Genomic DNA, 12,723 nt, shown 5'->3' with positions numbered 1-12,723 from the left:
AGCGGGTGGTTGGTGGGTGGAACAGACTTCCATCCCTTGTCGTGGAAGTTGATAGCCTAAATAAGTTTAAGGCTCAGCTGGACAGGTATTTCGAACGAACAGAGGGGTGAAGTGGAAGTGGTTATTTTTATTTATTTATGTTACTTTTTTTTTTTTTTTTTTGGCTGATGCTGCATAAGCTTGCTTTCTTGCATCAAATGCCTCTACTAATGCTAATGCTAATGCTAATGATTCAACTACTGCTCATCTCAGATGCCCAAATTATTCGCTGTATAATTCCTTTCGCCTCAAAGGTGGTACTTGTGCATATGTCTGTTGTGATATTCCCTGTCAGAGACTTGGCAATTTGGAATCTCCTCTCTTTGATCTTCTCTGGCTTAAAATCTCTCTACCTCTTTGTGTCAAATTCATCTGTTGTCTCTACCATTCTCCCTACTCCACTAATCACTTGGAGCTCTTTGACTTCCTCTCTTTGCAACTTGACTTTCTCCAGTCCAACTTTCCTAACAGTGAGGTAACTTTCCTTGGTGATTTTAATGTTCACAACTCCGGCTGGCTTCCGCTTTCTAGTCACACCGACCCAGCAGGTCGAGATGCTGAGGCTTTTGCAGTTACTAATGACCTAGCACAGATTTTCATTTACCTACAAGAATACCAGAGAATCCTAATCATACAGCCAATACGCTTGATCTTTTTCTCACAAACAACCCTTCTAAGTACACGGTCGAAGTGAGAGGTCATTTAGGCACTTCAGATCACAACTTGGTGATTGTCTCTTCTCCAATGGATCCTTTATCTCATGGCTATTCCCAACCTCGTGTTGTTTGGCATTACAAGAATGCAAAATTGGATTACCTGCGAGACTTCCTTTCTTCTTTTCCTTGGTCGGATTACTGTTTCAAACTTCTGATGTCAACGTTTGCTCAGATCGTGTCAGTGAAATTATTCTTGCAGGAATGGAATCCTTTATCCCACACTCCACTCTAAAATCTCGTCCTTTATCTAAACCTTGGTTTTCCAATAAATTTGCTAAGGCTGTCCAAGAGAAGAATGTTGTATATTGTAATTGGCTTGTTTCTAATTTTCAGTTTCATTTTCTGCTTACACCAAAGCTCGCAACAATTGTAAAGTAGTTATTAATCAGTCCAAACTAGAGTTTGAACAGGCTAAGAGTAGAAAACTTGCTTCTTGCCCTAATGGTAGCCGAGCATTCTTGTCTCTTGCCAAAGCTATTGGCCGCAACTTTTGCCCATCTCTGCTCCCACCTCTGTCCAAACCAGATGGTTCTGTTGTCACTTCAGCCAAGGATAAAGCTGACCTGCTAGCATCCCATTTTTCTTCCAGCTCATGTATTAATGATCTTGGTAAAACACCTCTCACCATTCCCAACACGCTCCATTCAATGCCTCCTGTGGTTTTCCATCAAAAGGATACCAGAAGGATTTTGATGAATCTTGATGCTAAGAAAGCTTCAGGTCCTGATTGTATTTCTCCACTTGTTCTCAAAACCTGTGCTCCTGAACTTACTCCTATTCTTTGCCGCCTTTTTTCTCTTTCTTATACCAAAGGTGTTTTTCCTTCTGCTTGGAAATTTGCTCATATCCAGCCAGTTCCTAAAAAGGGTGACAAATTCCTCCCATCCAATTATCGTCCCATTGCAACTACTTCTACTCATTCTAAATTAATGGAGAAATCAATTAACCGCCAACTCTTAAACTACCTAGAAACCTTCCATCTGATCAACGATCACCGGTATGGATTCCATCAGTGTCGATCCACCGGTGATATTCTGGCTTATGTTACCCATTTATGGACTAATTCAATGGAAAGGTTCGGTTAAACAGAAATAGTTGCTCTTGACATCTCAAAGGCTTTTGATCGTGTTTGGCATAAAGGTCTTCTAAACCAGCTTCCATCTTATGGTTTGCCAACTGTTTTTAGTAATTGGTTATCCAGTTTTCTCTGTGATCGCTGACTGAGGGTCATGGTAGATGGCTCTCTGTCTTCTAACTTCTCCACTAATGCCGGTGTCCCCCAAGGTTCAGTTCTTTCCCCCACTCTTTTCCTCTTGTATATCAATGACCTTAATCCATTGACTGGAAATCCTATCCATAGTTTTGCCGATGATAGCACGTTGCATTCAACTTCCATTTTGAGAAACCTTGTCCTGCTCAATCAACTTCTCGAAAATCTGCTACCAATTCCTTAAATGCCGATCTTCAGGTAATTCTCAAGTGGGACACAGACAACTTAGTTGATTTCAATCCTTCTAAAACTCAGTCTTGTCTTATATCTCACAAAAAGGATTCTTCTGCTACTATGCTTATCTTTAGTGACACTCCAATTTCTAGGCAAAATGATATATCTCTTTTTGGGATTACCCTGACTTCTAATCTCTCTTGGCACAAGCACAATTCAAATATTGCTTCCTCTGCATCTAAAAAACTTGGTTTTCTCTTTCGCTCTCGGCGTTACTTTTCTTCCAAACAGCTGCTCACTCTGTATAAATCGCAAATCTGCCCAGCCATGGAATATTGTTCCCACATCTGGGGTGGTGCCCCCAAAACCTCTCTCAGGCTTCTTGATTCCATTCAGAAGAGGGCAGTTAGGTTAATTAATGATTCATCTCTAACAGAGTCTCTCCACTCGCTTTCTCACAGACGCACTATTTCTGCTGCATGCCTCTTCTACAGATACTTCCATGGGCACTGTTCTTCTGAATTGGCTTCTATAATTCCCGCTCTCTCTTTCAAAACAGTCCGAACACGTGCTGCCACCAACCAACATCCATTTACTGTCCAACTTCAAACCCACAGAACCAACTTTTCATCTTCCTCATTTATTCATTCAACTGCAGTTTTCTGGAACAACCTTCCTTCATACATATTTCCTGAAATTTACAATCCACAGAAGTTCAAGTCCAATGTCAACAAATATCTTCTTTCATCTTCTCAACCTCCAACCCAAGCACGGTACTAAGTACTATAGGTTCTAATACCTCTCGTGTTTGGGGTTCACATAAAAAAAAAAAAAAAAAAAAAATATGCAAGTATATGTGCACCTGTCCTTACTCTTAGTTACCCTATCGCCAGCCATGTATTTACTTGTTCCATGATGACCCACAGCAAGTTTGAAATCCCAGACCAATCGCTAGCACCTCTGCCCGTGGCTCTAGTTAATCTATTATTCTATGTATCCCTCCTAAGCTCTCAGTTTCTGACCCACCTAATACTGCCTCAATAGCATCAGCAAATTTTCTTGAACTTCTATTTAAGTATTTAATGTGTATCCCAATCCTATAAAAAGTCTCACCTCTTAACAAGCACATACAACAAGTTAAACATAAGAAAAACACCTGGGGTGGATGGGATCTATCCAGTTATATTAAAGGAGGTGGCAAAGCAACTAAGCAAACCTTTAGCCATAATTATAAGAGCATCCTTGGACTCAGGGGAGGTTCCCACTGACTGGAGATGTGCAAATGTATCCCCAATTCACAAAGGTGGATCGAAGGGTGACACGAGTAATTACAGACCAGTTAGTTTAACTTCTGTTCCAGGTAAAATAATGGAGTCACTGGTTAAAGATGCATTGCAGGATCATCTAGACAAGACTTCAGCAATAATTCAGACACAGCATGGGTTTGTTAAGGGAAAATCTTGTCTGACAAATTTGATTAGTTATTATGATGTGGTTACAAAAGAGCTGGATGCAAAAAATAATTTTGATATCATATATTTGGATTTCAGGAAAGCTTTTGACACTGTTGCACATGGAAGACTATTGTACAAATTGGAGCAGAATGGTATTAAGGGTAAGTTGCTCCAATGGATAAAAGGACGGTTGAGTGGGAGAAGACAGAGGGTGGTAATTAATGAGTGCTACTCTTCGTGGACTAATATTATTAGTGGAGTCCCACAGGGTTTGGTGTTGGGTCCACTGTTGTTTTGTATATTTATCAATGATATTGATGAAGGTATATTAGGCTTAGTGTCAAAGTTTATAGATGATACAAAGGTGGGCAGGGTTGTTAATGACAGTAATGGCAGTGTGCTACTGCAACAGGATCTAGATAATTTGGGCAGATGGGCTAAGAAGTGGCAACTGAAGTTCAACCTTGACAAATGCAAAGTACTGCATATGGGTAGAAGTAACCCAAGAGAAAAGTACCAACTGTGATTGCCCCTCTGTATAAGGCAATGGTCAGGCCGCTCCTTAAGTACTGCATACAGGTCTGGAGGCCTCATTTTAGGAAGGATGTAGATTTGCTTGAGCGTGTACAGAGATGGGCAACAAGATTGGTGAGGGGTATGAAGGGATCCTCTTACCAAGAGAAGCTTAAGTTCTGCAAATTGCAGCAGATGGAGACTAGGCACCTGCGTGGTGATCTGATTGAGGTGCATAAGGCCCTGAATGGGTTGAGCACGCTGAATTCTGATTGGATCCTTCCACTTGCTCAGAATAATCACCTGAGAGGGCATAAATTCAAATTAAGAAAAGACAGATGTAGAATAGATGTGCAGAAATTTGCCATTAGCCAGCGGGTGATTAATTGCTGGAACAAACTTCCATCGTCGTTGTGGAAGTTAATAGGTTGAATAAATTTAAGGAGGAACTGGACAGGCATTTGGAGGGAATGGTGTGATTTTTCTTTTTTTTTTTGGCTGATGCTGCATAAGCTCATACACTTGCTTTCTTGCATCACATGCCACTACTACTACTACATACCATGTTCAGAAAAATTCTACCTCATGAATGTTGCACAGCCAGGGCCAAATTAATTCATGATGCTCTCAACGTGTATTCTCTCCTACTGTGTCTGGGCAGGATTGCAGACACTTTCAATTTAATCCTAACTCATGATGTTTTCCTAAAATTACCTTGTACTTGTTAAGTTAGTTCTCAGATCATTATATAATAAATCATCAGCTCTGCAATCACAATATTGCATAACTGTTTTGAACAGTGTTTATATCCTATGTAAAAACTTCTATAAATAATGTAACAATTTTCTTACCTTGGATGCTCTTCAATGGTTTTACACAGCCAACTGATGACTACCTCTCTTCGATCAGGTATAGGAAGTTTTGAAAAATATACCTTTCGTGCAATACTAACTTTTTCACATAAAGGAGAGTCCCCATCCAACTTTTGAAAAATGGCTAATAAAACATAAAATATTTAGAAAATTAATAAATTTGTATTAATTTGTTTGGAAGAGATAAATGTATGTTATGTATCCAGTTCCTAAGGTGGGTTTGTGGGGGGTATGACACTAAAAATTGTAGCTATAGCATAGAGTTGTATCTGTAGCCTTAACTTCTAACTCCCCTAAAGTTTGATGAAATTTTTATTGTGGCTAATATCAATGACAGCATTCCTTCTATATATTTAAAACAAAATAATAATTCCTAAACTGACCACATAGCCAATGAAATTTTTTCTAATGCATTTATAGTGTATATAACATTGTATTTAGAATATGCTGATACTGCTTTTTTTGAACTTTTAATACGTTGAGAAATTTTGGTCATAGTATATCAATTGCTTTTGTCTTTGTTGCATATATATTATGACTACATAAGTCTGCATTCACAAGTCAATATGTATGAAAAACCCAGAATAACTCAGGGAAACCTACTGCAACCAGCTTGTAAGATTAAAAATCTTACAGAATAAAAATAATAATAAGTTGGTTTTTATTAATTAAGAAATAAGAATTCTTGCTGCTAGTGAATAAGATAGTAATATCATCTGATTTCAATAATAAGAATTTTCGGCATGGAATATAAATTTAATGGGTAGTAAGAGATAAAAGCAGAGCCATTAGCCATCAACTTCTGTTATAAGCTGGGAATAAACAGTAGAAAACTACTGTAAAGTGGCATGGGTCCAAACAACAACAACAGGCAAATTAAGGTTTATGCAAGGTCGAACTTAGTAGAGACAGTCAGTCGTAAACAGGAAGTGGTTTCTTGACCAGCACATAAGTTTCCAAATATAGGTGCTGTGGTCACGAGATGTGATTTTCGTGGTTTTAGAACGCTACGGGGACAAAGGCGTTATATGAGAGGGGAAAGTTGTTTTTTGGATAATCGGCAAACATCTAAAGGCACACCGTATGGGAGAAAATCTGGTAGAATTGTAAAAAGTGGGTGTATGTTAACATGTGCTACTGGGCAGGCTGAGTATAGGCCTTCTAACAAATCAAATGAGAAGGAATCCATAAATGAATATAGGATTGGAAGAAGTCACTGAGAATAGGCGTGGCAGAATCGGGAGCCAGATGTGGGAGGAGATGAACAAAACGAGAGAAAAAGGTTTTGAGAGGGGGTCAGAGAAGAGAGAGACAGTATTTTTGAGTGAAGGAGTGAAAGGTTGGAAGGAGAGAGTTAGGCAGAGGAGAGTTAAAATGTTAAGTTAAGATGTAGCAGTGAGTCAGTCAGTCAGTTAGTCAATCCGTCAGTAAGGAAGTAGCAGACAGAGTTTTTTTGAAGGAGGGAGTGAAAGGAATGGAGAAAGGTGCTGTAGAGAAAAATTAAAAAATCGTTGGACAATAAAGGAAGCCTGACGTATTGTCAGTATAGAGCAGAAGACAACTAAAATAGTTGAGAAAGCAGAATACGGTGAAGTTAGCTCATTGTAGGAGTCTGCACAATAATTGAGAAGGAATCAACTCCCGTGTTAATAAACAAGATGCCTGATACCCAGGAGAAAATGGTGCTGAAGCCGATAGAATCCAGAGCCGGACCAAAAGGAGAACAAACATGCTGACCAGATGAAATGAATCGCTTTCAAGGAGCAAAGGAACCCGAGTCCCAGGAAGCAAATCAGATAACTCCTATCGAACCTTCCAAGGGTTTGTGAGATGCGTTCCAGATAGAATAGGCCTGCTGTTCACCATGAGAAGGATGAAGGACGTGCTGAAAAGCCCCTCGAGATAACTAAGTAAGTGGCTAGTTACATAAGTATTCTCATACACACAAAGAACTGTAGGAACCCCGAAATTTGATTAGCAGGACTTTTAAAAGATACTGTGTATAAGAATTACTCAGTTGTAAGGATAGGTTATTTTAGGATATGTGCTGAAGGACATTAGCCAGGGCAAGTTAATAGATACATAAATAATTTTGGAAGAGAATACATACATATAAAATATTTGAAGTAATTGATGCCTTGTTTATAATTGCTTGATAGGATACAATTATATATGTTTTGGATGGGAATTAGAAGTGAATTAAAAGTGATATCTGTTAATAATCATTGTGATAAGTAAATGTTGTGATAAGTTTATTGAATTTTGTAAAGGAATAGAAAGGGATTGATATTTTGTTATTAATGGTTTTAACTGATGCATTAATAAGATATATATATATATATAAGAAGATGAGACTAGATCATGTTGTCATATGTTTGAGTTTAATCATTTTGGTTTTGATGTATTAATGTAAATATGTACAATAAACTGAATTTTATATATAACCTTTGTGTGTTTTTTGTTGTTCCACGTACCAGCCTATCCGAAGGGAATTAAATACATCTAAGAGCTTTCCCCTTGAACCTAAAATTTTCTGTGAAGTTAATAGTCAGATGTGCAAGTGGGGAGCTATTCTAAAGGGGATCTAATCACAAGGGGATAGATAAAGATAATAAGTAAAAGGATAAAATACATATATATTAATATAAAATAATAATAATAAAAAAAAAATCCCCACCCCCCCCCACAAGCTGAAATTGGTTAACACAGCCCTGATTGAAGAAGCCTTTAAGAATTCCTCTGGTTTCTGGTGCAATTTAAAGCCAGACTTCTCCAAACAGCAGTGAACCCAATATACTGTCACAGAGGAATTTATGTTTAATAGTAGGTTCCCTAAGGTGCATTTTTTTTTTTTTTAGTTGTTGACACATCGGCTTCTGTATTATGCACCTCCCAAAGTTTTTTGCATTTACTCTGATCCAAGCCCGAGGTGGGATTCGAACCCGCAACCTTTGGGTTGCCAGGCAGGCACTTTACCCACCCAGCTAGCCAGGTCGGCCCTAGGGTGCATTAAGTTGTAGAATGAGAGTAGGTATATATGTTTGTGTAAGCATATGAGAGCACAGAGAAGACGTGACATTTTTTGTGAAAATGATAAGGCCGACCATTTAGTGGTACCTAGTGCATACTGTTAATATGAAATGCACAAGTGGCAGATATTTTTTTTATTACACAATAAAATTGAATTATATAAGCCAAAGCTTACCAAAGTGGGTGCTGCATCATGTTCCAAAGGTGCTTCCAAATGTTATCATTATATTAGCACTGTCTCCATTCTGATTTCCTTTCATTCAATATATATTTATGTAATTGATAACAGAGATAATCAGATGGCATTTGTGAGACTTCCTTTAATTATAAAAAATTAAATTTTTAACATTTTTATTAAATTCAAAACAGTGATCTATTAATTATGATTTCCTAAACTCAATGAAAAAATACTGAATGAAAACAAATGACAGAAGCCAACAATAAATATAAGGCAATGCATCCAGTTCACATGGATAGCCAGTGCAATGTTGAGTCAGTTTGGTGTGACATAAGAACTGGGAAAGCAAAAATGAGAGTAGGAGCGTGTTATAGACTGAACGACTCTGATGAGTACAATGAACTGTATAGAGAAACAGAGTGGGCCAGTAAATGAAAATGTCTTATAATGGAAGAGTTTTAACTTTCCAGATATTGACTGAAACTTGTGAGTTGGTCACTCACACAAGCAAGACTTTTGTAGATTTATTCGATAACTGTTTTCTACAGCAGCATGTTTGAGAAGCAACCAGAGGGAGTAATACTCTTGATCTGATTATCACCAGTGATTATTCCTACATTAAGAATCTGCAATTAAAAGAACCACTATGTGGCAGTCGTCACAGCGTACTGATGTCACATTTACTTAAAGATATGATTACCATCACGAGTAATGGAAAGATTTTTGATTTCATAAAGGTGACTACTGTGATCTTAGATAGTTTTTAAATTCTATACAATGGAACCAACTGATGATGGTACGTACAGTAAATTCTAAATGGGAAGTATTTAAGAAAATAATTTTGGAAGCTACTAGGCTTTTCAAATCAACTAAGAAATACTGTTCAATGTTAATGCCTTTGTGGATGGCAGATGAACTCATGAGACTTGTGGCTGAGAAGAAAGATGCATGTGATGTGTATAAATTAATAGGTGACACAGAAGCCTATGGTAGATATAAGCTAGTCTGTAATCAAGTCACAAAGGAGGTTAGGCAAGTGAAAGCAGATTACGAGAAAGCTTTGGCAAAAGATGCAAAGAAAAAGTCTAGACTGGGATGAATCAGATTGGTTCACTTGACATCAATAGTTCGACTGTTGATGATCCTGCTCTTGACAAACACAATGAGTATTTTGCACTACATTCACATATGAGGAATTCTGTAGGAAAGTGGAGGCCAGAAGTTTATCAAACTCTAATAGGGAGCTACATGCCTTTGTAATAACTGAGAGGAAAGTGGAGGTGAATTGTTGAAGTTAAACATAAGAAAGACACCTGGGGTGGATGGAATCTATCCAATTATATTAATGGAGGCAGCAAAGGAAATAAGCAAACCCTTAGCCATAATCATGAGAGTATCCTTAGATTCAGGGGAGGTCTTCACAGACTGGAGAAGTGCAAATGTATTGCCAATTCACAATGAGGATCAAAGGAAGATGCTAGCAATTACAGTGCTGTTAGTTTAACTTCTGTTAAACTAACAGGGAAAATAATGGAGTCTCTGGTTAAAGAAACACTGCAGAATCATCTAGACAAGCCTGCAATTATAGTTCAGACAGCATGGGTATGTTAAAGGGAAGCCTTGTCTGATAAATTTGACTGGATACTGTAATGTGGGCAGAAAGGAACTGGATGGAAAAATAATTTTGATATCATTTACTTCAATTTTAGAAAAGCTTTTGATACTGTTGCATATGGAAGACTACTGTACAAGATGGAGCAATATGGCATTAAGGGCAAGTTGCTACAATGGATAAAAGGATGATTAAGTGGGAGAAGACAGAGTGGTAATTAATGGACACTGCTCTTCATGGACTAATGTTATTAGTGGAGTTCCCCAGGGTTCCGTGTTGGGCCTATCGTTATTTTCTGTAGTTATCAATGATACTGATGAAGGTATATCAGACTTAATGTCCAATTTTGCAGATGATGTGAAGGTTGTATTGTTGTTAATGACAGTAAGGATGGTAAGCTACTGCAACAGGATCTAGAAAAGTTGGTCAGATGGGCAGAGAGGTGGTAACTGAAGTTTAACATTGATAAATGCAAAGTACTATATATGGGTAGCAATAACTCCAGGGTAACATACCAACTGTGCAATTCTACATCCAAGGTAGTGGAAAATGAAAAATAACTGGGGTAATTGTACAGTCAGATATGAAGTTCTCTAAGCAGTGCAGTGAGGATGCCAGGATAGCTCATTGCGTTTTGTCAATGATATAGAGGAATCTTACTAGTAGGAATAAGGAGGTGATTATCCATTTGTATAAGGCAATGGTCAGACCACACCTCGAGTACTGAATACAGGCCATTTGGCCAGTATTCAGTACTCAAAGTGAGGGAATGGATAAGTGAAGTGGGGAGGGATTTTTTTTTCCCTGATGCTATATAAATATAAATTTACTTTGTTGCATCGTATGCCTATAATAATGCTAATGCTAAAACAGACACCTTTTTTAAAAAGCCCATAAAAATTCCTTGAGACTGACAATTAGACATATATTCGCAGGTGATTACAACCGCTGTGGTGCAAGTATTTGAAGAATCTCGCTCCTTCTCCCACTAAAGAAACGGAGAGAACAAAATATTCACTCACAATTAATTCTGAATGGTTGTGGAAATGCAAAGTCAACAAACATAACCCACGTGTAGTACACGTGGATCTCAAACCTCATATTTCAAGAATTAATTTGTGAATTGTTACGGTATGGAATTATCATTATTTCATGCGCAAAACAAAAATAAATATACATAATATTTCCTTACTACAGTCAGCATAACTAATATAACACTAAATACATTTTATAAAAATCTATATCTTCAGAAATGTATAAACAGTAAAATCTTACCATTGCACACCGCCATTTTGTATTACAACAATAGACACTGCTCACTTTATTAAATATACAATCAAAAATAAATAAATTATTATTATTATTATAGTTTGTTTATTTATAGTAATATAACAGTAAATAAATAATCACCGTGCAGATAAATTAGCCCGCCCATGATGCGTTTGAGTCTGATGACAAAGGCTGGGCATATTATACGTTATTGTGATTTTTTTAAACATATTTATTTCTTATTCATATAATCATTTCATTCTCAGGGATGAAAATTCAACACTTTCTGGTATAGGTACATACACTGAAAGGACAGAATGCATGAGATACCTAGTTCCTGGGCAACACTACTGTAACCCCTCTCGCTTGTGGACGAACCCACCTCATAGCAGATCTATAGGTACACTGCAAGGTAATTCGATGTCAAGTATGGATAAACGTCGTGAGTTAATCGACTTTGAGGAAAATAGTGGGCGCCCGGGAAATTGCACTGTCCCAGTTCGACAGTATCAATAGTATATCGAGAATACGCCATTTCTGGAATAACTTCTCATCGTGGACAGCGCAGTGGGCGGAGAAAGGTAGTAGATGAAATGAACATGGCCGTCGATGTCTGTCTCGCATTGTTTCAACCAATCAGAGATAGACAGTAGCACAAATCACCGCAGACTTCAACAAGGGAAGTGCCAGAAAAGTCTCCACCAAGACAATCAGGTGATCATTAGCTGCAATAGGTTATGGGAGCCACCGATCCACCCATTGCTAAAAGCACAACAGACACAGGACTCTACGCCTCAACTGGGCGAAAGAACATTGGCACTGGAAATTTGATAATTGGACACGGGTCTCCTGGTCCAATGAACCCTGTTTTCAATTATTTTGGGGAGAAGTTGGTGCATATCTGGCAGAAATCGCACGAAGCTATGCACTCCTCATGCCAACAAGGAACTGTTCAGGCAGGTGGACGGTCGGCAAAAGTGTAGAGCATGTTCAACTGGCACACGTTTGGACCTCCAGTACGTCTAGAGGCATCTTTCAATGGCCCAGGTTACCTGTCCATCCTCGCAGACCATCTTCATCCCTTCATGGTATTCGCACACCCACAAGGCAATGGACTCTTCCACTAGGACAATGAGCCTCCCCACAGAGCCATGGTGACCAGAACATGGTTCGAAGAGCATTCCACAGATTTTAAAACCATGGAATAACCTCAACCTTCACCCGAACATGAGCCCTATAGAGCATCTTTGGGATGCTGTGAAAAGGTCAGTTCGAGCTTGTGATCCTCCACCCAGGACTGCGATGGAATTATGAACAGCGATGCAGCAAGCATGGATGTACATACCTGTGAAACGCTTTCGTGAACTATTGGATTGACCTTGTAGATCTTCAGGGTATCGATAAGTGAGCTGTCAAGCACGGAGTCGAAGGCCTTCCAGTAATCAATGTAGGCCGTATATAGGTTGCGGTGCTTCTTGTAGGCTTGCTCCACATCTGCAGCATATATGGTTAATTGCTCCTTGCATCCTTTGCTCCTCCGTTTGCATCTTTTCTGCTGTTCGGATATTATGTTCTAACTCTGTAAGTAGTCTGATT

General features: G+C 38.5%; 1 protein-coding gene across 1 annotated transcript in view; it reads right to left on the bottom strand.

The window, feature by feature from the left end:
* The window catches only part of LOC150080137 (uncharacterized), a 193,249-nt gene extending 182,100 nt beyond the window's left edge, over positions 1–11,149 (bottom strand). Inside the window, exons 1-2 of the mRNA XM_090380625.1 lie at positions 11,134–11,149; positions 5,018–5,162 (exon numbers count right to left, since the gene is read on the bottom strand). Coding sequence (XP_090236751.1) covers positions 5,018–5,162; positions 11,134–11,149 — 161 coding nt within the window. The remainder of the gene's footprint in view (positions 1–5,017; positions 5,163–11,133) is intronic.
* Between the last annotated feature and the right edge of the window lie 1,574 nt (positions 11,150–12,723).

Source organism: Mastigoproctus giganteus, chromosome 9, assembly GCF_048544385.1.
Source record: "Mastigoproctus giganteus isolate SK-2022 chromosome 9, ASM4854438v1, whole genome shotgun sequence".
Lineage (NCBI taxonomy): Eukaryota > Metazoa > Arthropoda > Arachnida > Uropygi > Thelyphonidae > Mastigoproctus > Mastigoproctus giganteus.
Note: the sequence above shows the minus strand (reverse complement) of the source record. Positions and strands in the feature narration are given on the sequence as shown.